A 16,933-nucleotide genomic window follows, 5' to 3' on the forward strand; every position below is an offset into this window, starting at 1 on the left:
CAAACTTAGTCTGTGGTATTTTGTATCTCTAGTTATCAGAATAATGTAATGGAGTGATGTACCTCTTCATATATCTTTGTAAGTTGTTTTCAGAATAATCTATTCCTCTTCAAATATCTTTATAAATATACTTGATCAAGCGTATTACCATACTAGAACTTTATTTTAAAAATAGATTGATAGATGATGCAATAATAACTCAATTTGAATTTATCACTCTCCACATTTTTTTTCTTATCTTCTAGTTCCCGTACTGTACTTAAATTCAAGTTTGGCTTCTGTTATCTTCTTCACTTATAAGCTGCTGACTAAGCTAACAGAGTAACTAACTCTCTAACATCATAACAAACTTTTACATGGGTTCTTAACAGCTTAACTAACACCTCAACTAACTACACACTCTAATATCCCTTTCAGCCACTTTTAACAAGCTCTAATTCTGAAATCTTATCTTTTCAGCACCAGAATCAGCTACTAACAAGGTTGCTCACTCGTCTGAATTAACCAAACCGCAATTGTGAAAGAGGAACATGATCTTGAACGACAACAGAACAAAACCATTCATAGATCCTATTACACCAAGCATAAGTTGAGTTGGAAAGTGAAAACTATGCCGAAAATTGGCAAGATCATTTCAAATTGAAAGCATTACAACAAATTTCTTGCATATAGCCTAGTGAGGTATCATGAGTTCATGATAAAAACATGCTTGAAGCACCATATTAACTATGCTAGCATTTAGCCACAGGATAACTAACTTCCTAATGTATTTAACTGAAGCAACTACTTATGTCAATTGCACAGATATCAAACAGTAACCAATATCCTAACAAGCAAAACTAAGCAAGAGAGAACCAAAGAGAATCCGAAATACCGAACTCATGAGCCTCAGCTAGGAGAAGCAGGCACTTCACTCAACTCCTTTTGCCTCAGATATTGTTGCAGTATAGTGAGCCTAGCAGTTTCAAATGCAAAGTAACCCAATGCTGAAAAGCAAGCACTATGAAGAACTCTAGGCCCCATTCCACGGGTAAGTCCAACCCACCCTTCCTCCTTTAATATCTGCTTCACTGTCGCCGAAACCCCGCCGTACACAACAGCAGCAGCCTTGTTCACAGCATCTCCGTGAACCTGAGTCATCAGCCTTGTCTTCACCACATCCAAAGGAGTGGTTATAGAAGCCGAAATTGCGCCGGCAAGTGCGCCACAAAGCACACTCTGAACAGGTTCCAAGTGAGACTTCTTAGTAGTGTTCAAAACCGCAGCTTTCAAGTACTCAAATGATGAATAACTCAAAACCCCAGCAGGTAAATTCCTCAGCAATGTAGCAGAGTAACCAGCATATAACCCTAAAAACCCATCCTTTTCTAAAATCTTCACCAAAACCTGCCAAGATCTTCCCTTTGCACCAGCTTGCATTCTCTGAGTAATCAATTCCTTAGGTACCATTATAGCAGAAGACATAATATTCCCCATTGCACCAGCACTAGGTGGAATCAACACAGAAGGGAACCCTTCAATTTTGGATAGAAATGACTTACCGAACTCGCAGGTTCCGAAATACACTGCAGAAGAAGCGGTGGATCCAACAATAACCGCAGATACGCCACTGTAGAATCCGAGAATACCCTTTTGCTGGAAGGTCTTCACCACCGCGTCAAGGGCATTCTTGTAAAGTTGGGATGCTCCTTTGGTCTGCATCTTGGTCTTGATTGTGTCGAGCGGGTGGAGGCAGACGTAGGTGAAGGCGCCGGCGATTCCGCCACCGGCTGCGCCGATTAGTGCACGCTCGACGACGGTGAGGTTTTTTAGCAAAGTTTGGGGCTTTGGGGCGGGCTTTGAAGTGGGCCAGATCCATTGTGGGCTGTGAGCGGTGGCGTATGTGGCGGTGGCGGTGGTAGAAGCGAAAGGAGGGTTTGTAGCGGTGGCGGCGAAGTGATTGAGGATGGAGGGGAAATCAGTGGGGTGGCGGTGGGGATTGGGATTGGGAGAAGAGAGGCCAAGAGAGGATGAGATCCTGGCCTCCATTGAAGAGAATCTGGCGTGAGCTTCGGCCACTCTTGCCTTGCGCGTTAAACACAGTCAGTGACATCTGAGCTAAAAAATAAAAGCGCAAAATCAAAATTATAGCCTATAGGTAAACACTATTTTTATATTTGTGATAATAGAAGATTTTACACTATTGCTCTAAAGTCTAAACCTGTATATAAAATATAAGCACTCCATAATCATGGATATAACTTGGTTTATTTGGTATAGATTTTTCATAGATTATTAATTTCTACTTCATGTTAGGCTTACCATGTCCATCATATTTTTCTCTTCTCACATCATGATTTAATATCCAATTCTCATCCGTATGTAAAAAATCATATTTTTTTTTTATAAATGTCTCATTAAATTAAATATTTTTAATTTTAATTTTTATAAATTTATTTAAAATTCTTATTAACTTAAGAAAAAGTCTAGGAAATCAGCAATTCTATTGAATTTTGGCCAGCATGTAACCAGTAGAAAAATGTGAGCCATTTGATAAAATTTCACACTAATTTCATACCATCAAATCATTATTGATAACTAGTTGATGGCCACAAAAATTGTTGTGCCTAATATTGTTCTTAACTTAAATATAAGAAAATCTTTATAAATATTTTTACCATTATTCGGAACTAACTTGAAGGCACGTTCAAAATCTTTACAGCTACTTTTGACTTTTTATTCTCAAGCCCAAAATATCTTATAATTTGTTTTAAGTACGTGTCAAAACAAATATTTTCTCTCATAAATATAAAATATATTTACCGAATATTTCGATTCAATCTCAAATTTAAAATTAACTGAAAAAATTCACTCATGCAAGACTTTTCATACATATTTTATATGATCATTATTCCATAATAGCTAGAAAGAACACACAGCCAAAACAAGTCAACATACATCATTATTTTCACATAGAAAGGTCAACAACATAACTGTGATGATATTGCCACGTAGCTGAATATAGTGCCAGACGGCTAAGAACAAAACCCCTGATGAAATTGAAAAGTTAACAACATAATTATTGAGACATTAATTAACTTATCTAATATACGACACCACCACTTCAATCAAATAAATTAACTAAAGTTAACCCTTAATTTCAACAGGCTCAAGGCCATTGTCAATTGAAGTCTTCACAGCATCTATCACCAATTGTGTTTTCCTACTAATTATTGGCCACGTGTCCTCCGGTTTTGAGTTATTGTACTTAATTGCCCCTACCAAGCGTGCAAATTCCTTCACCATATGTACCTCTTGAGGGAGATCATTGTAAACAACATGTTCACTTGGATTTGGAGCCCAACCTAAAGAAAGTTCCACCCAATTAGAGTTTGAGCTTGTTGAAAACTTGGCCTCTTTCTCTTGATTAGGGATAACATAATCATGAACGCGCAATGACCCTTTTGTCCCCATCACAATAATATCCATAGACATATCCGTAAGAAAGGAACAATAGAATGTTGCTACTTTGTCATCTTCCCAAGATAGAGAAGCAGCACAAGCTAGAATGACACCGGCATCATTATATGTGGGTTTGTGCAATGCTGTTGCTGATTTAGGTAACTCATAATTTGAAGCCCATAAAATTGCGCTCACACAATACCAACCAGTGTCACCAAGTGCTCCAAGAGCATCAAGTTCTGGCTTCACACGAATATCATTCTCTAGAAAATAAGGACTAACTCCATAGGAAAAAGTTGCATGTACCTGTTATTAATTAGTTGATGAGTTACAAACAAATGATAAAAAAAAAAATTGTATAATTGGTAAAGTTTAAAAGACTCCTTCAAATATCTTAGTATGCATCGTACCAAGATGGGACATATTAGTATCTTACCATATTTTGTATAAACCTAAAGAGTTAGAAGTTAAAAAATTTAAAGATTTAATATTGTATATAATAAAGTAATATATTTTTGTATAAATACTTTTATAAAATTTAAAAAAAAATTGATTTTTGTCAAATTAAAATTTAAATAAAAAACCAACCAATTCTTTAGGCTTTTATACTAAATTGGATAAATCAGATAATCAGTTTTCTATTAAACAAATTAAATTGATGAATAAGGTAATTCGATCCAATAATAATAATAATAATAATAATAATTGTTACCGACAATACGTAATATAATATGCACTCGTTAATTACAGTATATGCAAATCAAATTCTTTTTAACTAAATCCAAATATTTATGTTATTTCATAATACTGTATTATAGTATTATGCAGTGATGAGCTGCTTTCATCTTTTTCTTTATAGATGTAAAATGAAAAAAAAAGAGAGAGAGAGAGAGAGAGAAAAAAGTACTAATGGTGCGATATGATTATCAATAATCAATAAAAACTATGTATCGTCCCAGGAAATTAATGTTATATATTTATGAATAATAATGATCATATATACCGATTGAAGGCGTCCAAACTGTTGAGGATCTGAGAGGAAGTGAAACATTTGAGTGGTCCTAGGGTGGTGCATCCACATGGTAGCATCCATGTATTGCAAACCGTTGGATTCACACGCCTCCAAAATCTTGTGAAGATCATGAACGTTGAGAGCCACAGGCTTCTCAAGCAGCAAGTGCTTCTTCTTCTGAGCAGCAAGCACAGCCCACTGCACGTGCAAGCTTGTTGGAAGTGGCACGTACACAGCATCAACTTCAGGGTCTTCTATAACACCTTCGTATGATCCATAAACCTTTTATGCCACAACATGTTTCAAAAATTAAAGTCATCATCATTAATTAATTGTAATAATCTCAAACAAATTCTAAATTAATATATTTGTTACTATAGTTTATATCATAGAGTGGGTATCTGATTAATAAAAAAGAATTAGAATTTATTTTATTTAATATTTATTAATTATTATTACAACGATTAATGAAATATTTTAAGCTTATTAAAATTGTTTTTATGTGGATATATATATATGTAGACATATTAAGAGTTAAGACCTTAGCATGGGGTGGGAAGCCGTTGGAGGCAGCGAACTTGGTGGCCTTGTCAAGAGAGCGGCTTCCGACGGCGTAGAGGGTGGCGTTGGGGGAGAGAGTTATGGCCCTTGACACCTTCCTTGCGACCTCAGCACACCCAAGTATCCCAAATCGTATTGGTGCTGCTTCTTCTGCCATGGTTGGATTTGGAGGAGTAGTGTTAGTAATAAAGAATTCGCATATTTATATATTAAAAATATATTAAATCACACATGTATTTATATATAAATATAGGTAAAAATTTAGGTGCAATTAACTTTACGTAAAATTGATAACTGAGAACTATTAAATGATTTGAATAATTTTATTAAATTTTTATCTAATGAATCTCAGTTATCAATTTTACATAAAGTTAACTGCACTTGAATTTTTATCATAAATATATTGGTAGCTGATTTTAAAACTGATTTTGATGTATAAATAATATTTTTGTTTTTAATAATGTGAAAAACAAGTGTATGTTGTAATCCAATAATTGTGAGAAATGAACTAAAAGTGAGTTTGGATTATTGAGAGCTGTAGAAAAGGACTGTTGTTAATTGTTACACCAAATGAACTGCTTTTTAGTTCTAACGTACAAAAGTCTAAAGATGCAAATTATATTTGCTGGTGGGTAGGCATAATAATAACGTATAAGATATACTTTAATTTCTCCTCAAATTGAAATAAGACAAGGTGCCTTTCCGGAATATACAAATAAAGGAAAAGACAATAAGATAGATAGATACTCATTATGACTCATACCCCCTCAATATGACAATTACTATTGACTATTGAGGCATGATTTGATCCTGAATTTGAGAAGCTAATTCTTAACTCAAGGCCATTGTTGTAAATTGATGCCTTAAGCTCTTAACCGATCATATAGGACCATACGTGTTTTCTTTCTAATTATGGTTGGCCACTTGTCCTCACAAGACCTTTCTATATATATATTCTATATTTTTGTTTTCTCTGTTCCCAAATTTTCCCTTATCATGTCACCGCTATTGACATTGAAATCTTGAATTGTGTACTTTCATGTGACTCGACAGTTTAAGAATAAAATATCATTGGTAATTGTCTCATATGCATGTCTAATATAGTAATTTTATATTTGTGATAATAGAGGATTTTACACTCTACTACTCTAAAGTCTAAACCTGTGTATAAAATATAAGCATTCCAATATTCCATAATCATGGATATAACCTGGTTTGGTATAAGATTTTTCATCGATTAATCTCTACTTGATGTTGGGCTTACGAGGCCCATCCTGTTTTTCTCTTCTCAATGATACCAATAGACAATAGTAACTTAGTTTAAGATGTCCAAACACACAAAACACTTGATTATTGGTATTTATGACGATAAAGAAATGTTTTCTTGAAAAAAAGAGAAAGAGGTGGGCCAGAAGAATGAATCGAACAGTTAAAGTTTCATATTTTCATTGAATAAGTCATATGATCATCCCGTTTCAATATAAAAAAAAAAGTCATACTTTTGAAAAATTTTTGTGGAAATAATTAATACTAAAATATTATCAATATACTAAAAATTAATTATCATATTGTATATAAATATATATAATTTAGCTAATTTTAATATATATTTTATATAAGTAGTTGATAGTTTTAGGTTTTTCCGAAATTCTGTGTTGGGAACCACATGTAGGCAATAATTTTAAAGTTAATTGTGATACAAGCTTATATATAGATTCAAATTTAGCGGGATTTGGATGTATTATTAGAGATTCTAAGGGAGATTGGATCTCAGGCTGCTCTAGAAGTATTCCTTCTTGGTCTATAATCAGATGTGAATTATTTGATGCTTGGAGGGGGCTGGTTTTAGCTTGGGATTGCGGTTTGAGGGATATTATATGTGAAACGGATTGCCTTGACATTCTGCCCATTATGCATGAGCTTACAAGTGGGTATTCATCTGAAGTAACAGATTTGGTTCACAAGATTCAGGAGCTTTTATCTCGTCCTTGGCTTGTTCACGTTGAATGGGTGTCCCGAGAAGCAAATAGAGCTGCGGATTGAATGGCTAAATATGGGGCCAAGAGTAACTCTAATCATGTTATTTGGTTTGAGCCTTGTGTTGATCTCCAACAAATCATCCGCTCGGATTTATGATAGTTTTTGCTTTGTTTCTTTCCTTGTTTAAACACAATAAATAAATATATATATATATATATATAAGTAGTTGATATTTTTTGTACACGCAGCATCATTACAATTTATAACATAAAAAAATGCGTTTAATGGACACGCTGAAATTTATTGAGTTGTTGATTGACGTAACTTTACAAAAAGAAAATGTAAAAGAAAAATTTGGTCGAGCACATACTATATGATTAACAAAATTTATTTTTTTTACCAACAAAAATATTTTTATACTAAATCTTAAATATTAATAGTGTAAAAATAAAGTATTAACTTAAAATATTAGCTAACATTAATAAAAAATACTAGTCCTAACATTTTTCTTTTAACAAACATGCACTAAATACAAAAATCATATAGAAATTATATATGTTAGAAACTAGTATGTAAAATTTACTTAGATGAAATCATAGACTTGTAACATTACAGCTTACAAGAACTTCCAATCATTCCAATCATATAAAATAATTTGCTTAGATGAAATCAAAGACTCGTAACATTATAGAAACATGAACATATATATCCTAGAATAGCTTATAGCTATCAATCTGAAATTCATTTTATTCAATATTCTTACCAAAGATCACAGATCCATCCTCAATTTGCAGCAGGTTCTACAACAATCTTGTTTTGAGACATGGGCATTTCAGTTTCAGCAGTATTGATAGTAGATGAATCTTCTTCTCTAAACTTCTTATATAAGTCACCTTTGTATAACTCCCTAGTCCTATACACCAAAATCAGTGACACAAGTGCTCCAAATAAACACACAGCAGTGATTATAATGAATGCTAACTTGTAACATTCAGCACCATTGCAATTCAACTCTTCATTTGGATTTCTCTTTAGTCCCATTGCTGCCATTTGCCTTAGACCTTCTTTGTCATAAAAGTGCCCAGCAACCCTCACACTAAGCAAATATGACCCAATTGGACTTGCTATTGACCCAACATTATACAATGTTGAGTAATATTTAAGTCCAAAAAGTTCAGAAATTATTGAGAAAAGTATTGGCCAATTTGCACCAAAGCAGAACCCAATAACAATAGATGCTACATAGAGACCATTTGGGACATTAAATGCAATTAAGAGGTGACCAACACAAGACAACAAAAGTATTGATGTTAACATGAAAGGCCTAGGGATCTTGAATTTTGTTATGACAAATTCTGAGACCACACCTTGCACAATTTTACCTAGGTAGATCCAAATTGCCATAAGGGAAACAAATGTTGTTATGCTATGTGGGGAATATCCTAATGATGTTCCAATTTGACTCAAGTTATTCACAACTGTGAGGTTGCCACCTAGACCACATATAGTAGCAAAGAACAAAATCAGCATGTCAAGATTGAAAATTGCTTGAAGTATTGTGTGATCTTCACCTCTGTTTGGTGCCTTGAACATGTCTTTCCAACAAGACCCTGATGATGATGGTTGTGCAGGCTTGGTCACTTCTTTAGGCTTCTCTGTAGTTATGATATTCAAAGGCTTTGGATTTGGAAGATCTTCACAATTCAATTGTTGTTGGTGTTTTTTGGCCTTCCAAATTCTGTGTTCTTCCTGAACAACAACACCAAGTGGAAGAAAAACAAGCAAGAGAAGCATCACAGTGGTGGTAGCATAATATTCACTCTGAGTGAAAGAGAAACATTTTTCAACTATGATTACAATCATGAGGAACACTGCAAGGACTAGTGACATGTAAAGGAAGTTATAGAAAGCCTTGGAATCATTCTTCTGTTGAATACCCTTATGGTGCCTAATGAATGGTAGAAAAAGAAAAGCTGTAGCAGTTGGTAGCCATGCCATGAGTAAAAGAAGAGATTTTGTGTCACTTCCATAGAAAGCATAGTACAATTGAGTGATAATTGCAGCACTCAAACCAAGGTAGCCACTTAGAAGGCCTATAACAATACCTCTAACACCAGGGAAATTCTTAACACTTGTGACAAGTGCACCAGTGTTTGTTGAACAATGTGAATTTGCTCCAATGAAAATGTACAAACACATGGTCCAAACCTGTGGCTTTGCAATCTTTTTGCTGACAGCAAGCCATACAATGAAGTATCCAAAGAAATTGAGGACACCACCAATTGTTAAGACAACATAAGGAGGTGTGATTTCATTGATTAGGCCAGAGAGAATGCCTATGTTGGAGCCTAAGTCCTTGAAAAAGCTTAAGAGATTCAGAGTAGATTGGTCATATCCCAATGATGATTTGATTTCTCTGGAGTAGAGGCTGAACATGTAGCTTGCTCCTGAAACCGACATGATCATGAATGATGAGAAAACCATGAACCATCTTCCTGTGAACACTTGGACTGCAAAATCTTTGCTTCTTGCACCACCATTTTCACCTGACAACATCATCTTTCTTTTCTCTTCTCTGATCTTAGGTGCTTTTTTCTTTGTAATTGTGAAGGGTATAGTACTAATAACTAAAGCTGTGAAGGGTATAGTACTATATAGTGTGTGCTTTTAGGCTTTTAGTTTTTGTGGTGGGAACAAAGAGAGTGAGTGATAGTTTGCATCTGTATTTATGTGTAATTTTAATTTGTTTGAAGGAAAGGTGCAACATCTAAAGTATGCTGCTACCCCAGAATTTTCTTTCCCTTATTACTTCAATTATCATCTTAATTAATGAGTGATTGATCATGTTGCTGATGTAGAAACCTTTTACCAATATTGTGTAGTAAGACAGACTTTAAGTTAAATCTTGTCCCCTCCATATTTTACCAGTCTGTCTTCGTTTTATTTTTTTATTTTTTATTTTCCGTTCCAATCCCTTTAAGCGAGCTAAAAGGTGTTCTCTATTACAAGGTTTTTTTTTTAATGAATAAAATAAAGCTTAGCTTATTCCTAGGAAGATACTTTATAACATATAATATATACTATCTACCAAAAATTCTCAGAATATAAAATAACTGATAATAGTTATTTCTCCATGAAACATAGTGGTATAATTAAAAACAAATTTAATGCCATCAAATAATAACATAAAAAAACATAAACCAACCATATCTTATAGTCTATTTTATATATTTTATTCTCTATTCTATCTACCTCTACTAAAACTTTTTTTGCAATGAAAACTTTTCGAATAGACATATATCTAAAAGAAACTTCTATACAAAATGTTAGAATTTGAATCCTTAACTAAATGTTGAAATAAGATAACTCATCAATTAATTAAGACCAACTGTATTAGGGAAATGCCATTTTTTAATTTTCATGCACTTTGTCTGGATAAAATTGTTCTAAGAAACAGTAGTGTAGTTGATAACAAACTATGGCCGAGTTAGGATAACCAATTTAATTAAGTTCTTTTAAGTTCTTTTTGATAAAATAATTTAAATAATAAATAATTTTATTAAAAGTAATTTATAAATAAGTTATTTTGTGTTTAAATTTTTAACTCTAAAAGTGCTTATTTTATAGAAATGTGATAAAAAATAAAAATATTATAAGAGAAGTCATTTTTTGTAATTTCTCTATAAACTCTTAAATAATTTCTTAGAAAATTACAATTTGATTTTAAAAATTATACATTAATACTACTACTTTTCATAAATCAAAAGTTAAAAAAAATTACTTCTAAATTTCCATACGGCCCTATATATATGGTTGGGTGGCCCTGTTGAGGGGACCTCAAGTCTTAAGTGCGCCATTGAAACAATATGAGATTTGAGATATCATAGATATATTTACATAGAATTATACTCATATATATCCACCACGGTATATGGTTCTCTTGCAGCCACGATGAGCGCAGAAACTCATACCTTAAAAAACAATACATCATCATATTTATCTTATTATAATTTTCAATTTATTAAATAGTTCATGATCAGTGCCAATTTCTTTTCAGAGTCAAACATATACTACCAAAAAAAAAAATTCTTGAGTGCAGTAAATGCATATTCATGAGAACGACCAGAACCAAGCTTTAGTCCACGAACGAATACGATCAGTGTCATCAACATTCAACAACACGTTATTTGACAAAAAATAGAAAAAAAGTAAGGGTTTTTTTTTCTCAGCTAGCATAGTCAAGTAGTCAACATAGCGACTCTAGTTATATATATGTATCCATATATATTCGGTGGCTTTTAAAATATTTTTATGTTTGGATTTACGTTTCAACCTAAATATATAGACATGATAAAAGATGGAATATTCCACGTATGTTCACGTGGAGATTTATTCTTATGTTCTTGTTTCTTTGTGTCATGCACACACTCATAGGAATGTTTATGTTTTGTCTCCAGTGATGCGCACTGCTCATCATAGTTTTTTTTTGTGACTTCAAAGAAATAAACAAAAACTAAGAACAAGAAAAAAAATAAGAAACTATTTAAGAAAGACAGTCCCGCTACTCTCAAATTCTTTTCAAGGCAACGGAAGCTCCACTTGGGGAGAAAGGGTCCTCGTTGCGGTCTTTGTCACGATGTCTGCTACTGTATTTGTATCTTTCAAGGTCAACCGAAGATCAGCACGCCATTTCCAAGACATGATATCTCGAATTTTTAACACCAAAGGATCAATAAACCCAGAGCAATCTTGTGAATTATTGACAATAGTAAAAGCCTCCACACAATTTGTCTCACATATAATGTCTCTTTGTCCCGAGTTTCATGCTAAAAGAAAGTCTTTCCAAATAGCAAACAACTCTCCTTGCAAAATGCTACGACTCTCAATTATTCCCAGACAGCCTCGTTGTCACCTTCCCTTCCAATCTCTGCTAACACAAGCAAAACCAACTCGAGCACCACTACCAGGATAGCTAGCATCACAATTAATCTTAAAGGTACCCACTGAGGGGGAATCCAAGAGCCACTAATGGTTGAGGGGATAGACAGTCGTTGCAACTCAAAAATATTTCGGAGCTCCTTTTCCAAGGACAAAGCCATACCAATCACCTTGTCTGTGGTCTAATGGTCGTGAGGATAAAAGATCTCGTTATTCCTCGAACGCCAAATCCACCAGAGATCAGAAAAGAATCTAATATATCATAGTTTTCAATCTTCAGCTAGCAATGTTTTTTTTTTTCTTTTTTTTCTCAGTTCATTAGTGGGCGACTGTTTTTTTTTCATGGTCACGGGCAGATACATTGCCAGGCCAGCCCATATATCCTCAGGACGGTGGCCCAATTATTGTTTGGCGGCTTCGGAAGAATATTTGTTGGTTGGGGCTCTAAGCCCCCTTGTAAACGAAAAAAAAAGGAAGAATATTTGTTGGTTTTCTTTGTATTGTCTTTTTTCTTTCTCTTTCTTTACTTTTTTTTAATGTTTAGACACAAAAAATTCTTAATAAATAAATATAATTAAAAAGAGCCTTAAAATATTGAATAATTAAGATAATTAAAATATAAATTTTAACTCTTTTAATTTATTATAAATATATTTAATAAATAAAAATTTAAAATTAGTTTTTAATTAAAATTTTCTATTTTTAATATCTTTAACTCGAGCCTCACAAATGGCATCGCATAATCAAATCCTACGCATTTACTTTTTCATTCCATCTTACATGCTCTACTACCATCCAAGGGCCTAATAAATTAACCATAGCATGTTCCCCGCGGTATGCATGTTTAATTAAATAATAAAATTTTTTTATATATATAAATATCGAAAATATTTGGTAAAATAAATAAATAAAAATAGGAGAATTTATTTTATTTAACATTTCAATAATTTTAGCATTCATTGTCGGTTGTTACTCATCATTCTCTTCGCCAGCTCGTCTACTTTATCCCAACACCGTTAGTGTTTACTTTTTACTAGTTTTGTATGTTTTATTCTCTTTAAGTTTTAGATATTTTTTTCTTTAGGTTTTAGATAATTTTTTAAATAGTGTTAGATATTTTTTTTTAGTTTTAAGATATTTTTTAAATAATTTTAGATTTTTTAAAATAATTTTAGATTTATCTTTTTAGTTTTAGATATTTCTCATTATAATTTGAATTCAGATTCCTCTAAAAAGAAAATAAAAAAAGACACTCAATGGACGGTGGTAGGCGACGCAGACAATTCTGAGTGATAGATAATGGTTGCGACGTAGATGACTTTTGAGTAAGGGAATGTGGGATATGGTTAGTAAGAAAAAGAAAAAGATTTTATGATTTTTTTTACTGTAAATGAAAGTGAAAGCAAAATTACGGTTACTTTTGAATCGAAATCGTGTTTTTTTTTTTATTTTTTTAAGTTTAAATATACAACAAATTAGTTTTTAATATGTCAAACTAAAAGATACTATAAACAACTAAAAAATTAATTAGGTTAGATGAATCAATACAAAGAAATTGGAAAATATCTAAAAAATGTTACATAAGATGTCATTAATTGCACCTCCAATCAAATAAGGATTAATCTCCACAAACAACCTTTTTTATTATACAAGTTATACAAGTTCTGAAAATTCCTAATCCTTAAAACGCGCTTCTTATAGCATGTATGTGTCACGCGTCTCCTTAACAGATTTTTCAATCAATCAACGCGCAAATATATAATTTCCTTTTTCGAAAGGATTTCGTTTTCTTTTTTGAATTCCTTCTGCATTTTCTTGTCTTTTCTATTCGATCTCTTTCGTGCGTTTTTCTCTCCCTTTTCCTTTGCCGCTTACGTAAGTTTCTCTCTTTATTCTCTTTCTTCGTTTTCTCGTTTTCCATTATTTTTGAAATTAAACTCTGAAATCGTTTTGAAGATAATGGATGATTCAACTTTAGATTATCAGCTGAATCAGAGCGAAGGGGATTTTGAATTCAAATCCAATGAAGTTCCTGAGGTGTGATTTAATTTCAGTTAATAATTGAATTTGAATGTGAATCCAGTTAGTAGTTTATAATTGTGTAGTTGAATAATGCGTGAACCTTGTCTGTGAAATTTGCTGTTTATTATTCCTTATTTGAATTGAATCTAATGTACTAGTTCTGATGAATTTTCTGTATTTTATATTAGACTTTCGGGTGTAAATCAGGAATATTTAAGTGTATTTTAGGAAAGTTTGGGTGTATTTAAAGTTTATGACTTTTCATCTCACTGAGAGTAAATTGTCTTATTCTTTTAGTTGAATTGTTTTAGTTTCTGTTTAATGATAATTCATGAATATGATTTTTGTTATTTTTATGATGGTTTTATAGTTCTATTTGCATTCTATAGTTTATACTTGTGTTTAATATTGTGTATTTTTTGTGTATTTTTGCAGCCCCTCTATGGTATTGATGAGCAGTTTGTTTTCTACATACAAGCATTTTTCTCATACAAGTCTTCTCCTTCTTTTATTGTTTTGAACCCAATCAAGTGGTTGAGGTGTGGTTCAATTCAGAAAAAAAAATGTAGCATTAGAGGAAATATTTTTCTATACAAAAATGCTATTTGTACACTAAAATCAGCTACTAAAATCAGACACCAATGTATTTTTGTATAAATACATGTGTGATTTAATTTATTTTCAATGTATATTTGTATTCCAGTATATATTTTATACTAGTGGCTGACTTTAGTGGCTAATTTTAGTGTACACATAGTATAACTCATTTTTGTATTTGCACCAAATTTGGGTGTAAAACGAAGATATTTGGGTGTAACACGAAGATATTTGGGTGTATTTTAAAGAATTTTGGCTGTAGTTTTATTCTTATAAGTTCTGCATAATTTATAGCTCTTTCTCTTCCTCTTCCTCATCTTCTGCTGCTTCTTTTTTTTTCATCATCATCATCACCATCTTCTTCTTTATTTCTTATTCATCTTTTCCTTTTTGTTTTACATTCTCAAGTTTTTTCTTGTTTAACTCTCTTAATAAGAATAAAAATAAAAAATTAAATAAAGAAGAAAAAGAAACACATAATGCTCTAAAATTATTTAGAAAATGATGAACTTACATTCATTTAACTAAAAGAAAGAAAGAAATAAGAAAAAGAAGAAGAAAAAAAGACAGCATTAGAAAAAATATTTTTATGTACAAAAATGCTATTTGTACACTAAAATCAGCTACTAAAATCAGCTACTAAAATCAGTCATCAATGTATTTGTGTATAAATACATGTGTATATTTGTATTTCAATATGTAATTTATACTGATGGTTGACTTTGGTGGCTGATTTTAGTGTGCACGTAGCATAACTCATTTCTGTATTTGCAGCAAATTTTGGTGTAAAACGAAGATATTTGAGTGTAACACGAAGATATTTGAATGTATTTTAAGGAATTTTGGGTGTATTTTTATTCTGATAAGTTCTACATAATTCATAACTCTTCTTCTTTCTCCTTCTCATCTTCTGCTGGTTTTTTTCATCATTATCACCGTCTTCTTCTTCTTCTTTTTTCTTATTCATCTTTTTTTACCTTCTCAAGTTTTTTCTTGTTCAAATAAAGAAGAAGAAGAAACACATAATGGCTGTAAAATTACTTGAAAGATGATGAGCTTACATTCATTTAACTAAAAGAAAGAAAGAAATAAGGAAAATAATAAGAAGAAAAAAATATAGCATTAGAAGAAATATTTTTTGTACAAAAATGTTATCTGTACACTAAAATCAGTCACTAAAATCAACCACCAATGTATTTGTGTATAAATATATGTATGCTTTAATTTATTTTCAATGTATTATTTGTATTTTAGTATGTATTTTATACTGGTGGCTGACTTTGGTAGTTGATTTTAGTGTACATGTAACATAACTCATTTTTGTATTTGCAGCAAATTTGGGTATAAAACAAAGATATTTTGGTGTAACACGAAGATATTCTGGTGTAAAATGAAGATCTTTGGGTGTATTTTTATTCTGATAAGTTCTGCATAATTCATAACTCTTCATCTTCCTCCTCCTCATCTTCTGCTGTTCTTTTTCATCTTCTTATTTTATATCTCATAATTATTTTTTGGAGAAAAAAATCAAATAAAGAAGAAAAAAATACATAATGTTGCAAAATCAAAAGAAGAAGGAGGAGAAACACAATGATGAAGATGAAACACGCGAAGAAAAAGGAGGAGAAACACAAAGAAAAAGGAGAAGAAGAAGGAAGAAGAGGAGGATGATGAAAAATGTGAAGAAAAAATGACAGTTATGATTTTCATTAAGAAAAAAGAAGAAGAGTCGTTCTTAATGGTGAGGGAGCACTTTGGAAACGTAATGCGCGTGTTAACACGTTTTTGTGGGTGAGTGTAGCTTCTGATAGGTTTGGCCCTACTTGTAAGACTTGTAAATAAAAAAAATTATATGTGTAGCATGACTGATCAAATAATTGATAAAATAATAATTGTCAAGTATAATTGATTATAATTAATTTATTTTAATCAATTAAATCAAATAAATTAAAAATATCATCAAGATAAAACTACATCATATCAAATCATATCTAATTATATATAAAATTTTGGATGATTAAATCACATCTAATATCATCATAATTCAAATCAAATAATTGATATAATAATAGATTAGCTATAATTAATTGTAATTGGTTTGGTTTAATAATCTAAAAACAAAATAAAATAAAAAATATTCTCAAGAAGTAACTAAGTCAACTTTATCATTAAATACTTAAAATTCAATCCAATTTAGAATTTAATGTGATGTATGAATTAATCAAATTAATAATTGAATAATTTATTTGATATAATCAATTTGATTTAACGATGAGAAAGAAGTAAAGAATAAATCAAAAAGAAAAAGTATAAGTAGACAATGAGCATATTAAATAATGTGAATAATGAATATGTCGAATGTTCAATTCAATAGATATATGT

At 31.7% G+C, this 16,933-nt stretch overlaps 3 protein-coding genes across 3 annotated transcripts; all 3 read right to left on the bottom strand.

Annotated features, from left to right (window-relative positions):
• Positions 1–594: 594 nt before the first annotated feature.
• On the bottom strand, positions 595–2,120 carry LOC107491582 (protein MITOFERRINLIKE 1, chloroplastic-like). The gene has a single exon (XM_016112457.3). It carries the CDS (start codon positions 2,026–2,028, stop codon positions 889–891), a length of 1,140 nt encoding a protein of 379 aa, XP_015967943.1. The 5' UTR covers positions 2,029–2,120; the 3' UTR covers positions 595–888.
• An 801-nt stretch (positions 2,121–2,921) lies between these two features.
• On the bottom strand, positions 2,922–5,192 carry LOC107491583 (uncharacterized oxidoreductase At4g09670). The gene is made up of 3 exons (XM_021143622.2): positions 4,995–5,192; positions 4,445–4,735; positions 2,922–3,747 (listed from the first exon to the last, which is right to left on the bottom strand). The coding sequence occupies exons 1-3, from the start codon at positions 5,169–5,171 to the stop codon at positions 3,127–3,129; spliced, it is 1,089 nt and encodes a 362-aa protein (XP_020999281.1). The 5' UTR covers positions 5,172–5,192; the 3' UTR covers positions 2,922–3,126.
• Positions 5,193–7,560: 2,368 nt separating this feature from the next.
• On the bottom strand, positions 7,561–9,771 carry LOC107491579 (protein NUCLEAR FUSION DEFECTIVE 4). The gene has a single exon (XM_016112454.3). It carries the CDS (start codon positions 9,551–9,553, stop codon positions 7,778–7,780), a length of 1,776 nt encoding a protein of 591 aa, XP_015967940.1. The 5' UTR covers positions 9,554–9,771; the 3' UTR covers positions 7,561–7,777.
• Positions 9,772–16,933: the final 7,162 nt, after the last annotated feature.

The sequence above is a fragment of the Arachis duranensis genome, chromosome 5 (assembly GCF_000817695.3).
Source record: "Arachis duranensis cultivar V14167 chromosome 5, aradu.V14167.gnm2.J7QH, whole genome shotgun sequence".
NCBI lineage: Eukaryota > Viridiplantae > Streptophyta > Magnoliopsida > Fabales > Fabaceae > Arachis > Arachis duranensis.

Bases quoted from the DNA above. Each gene is read 5' to 3' on its own strand.
- LOC107491582 (XM_016112457.3), bottom strand. From the start codon at position 2,028: ATGGAGGCCAGGATCTCATCCTCTCTTGGCCTCTCTTCTCCCAATCCC.
- LOC107491583 (XM_021143622.2), bottom strand. From the start codon at position 5,171: ATGGCAGAAGAAGCAGCACCAATACGATTTGGGATACTTGGGTGTGCT. The intron at 4,736-4,994 runs GTCTTAACTCTT...GTGGCATAAAAG, and splicing joins GCTTCCCACCCCATGCTAAG to GTTTATGGATCATACGAAGG. The intron at 3,748-4,444 runs GTATATATGATC...AATTAATAACAG, and splicing joins AGTTTGGACGCCTTCAATCG to GTACATGCAACTTTTTCCTA.
- LOC107491579 (XM_016112454.3), bottom strand. From the start codon at position 9,553: ATGATGTTGTCAGGTGAAAATGGTGGTGCAAGAAGCAAAGATTTTGCA.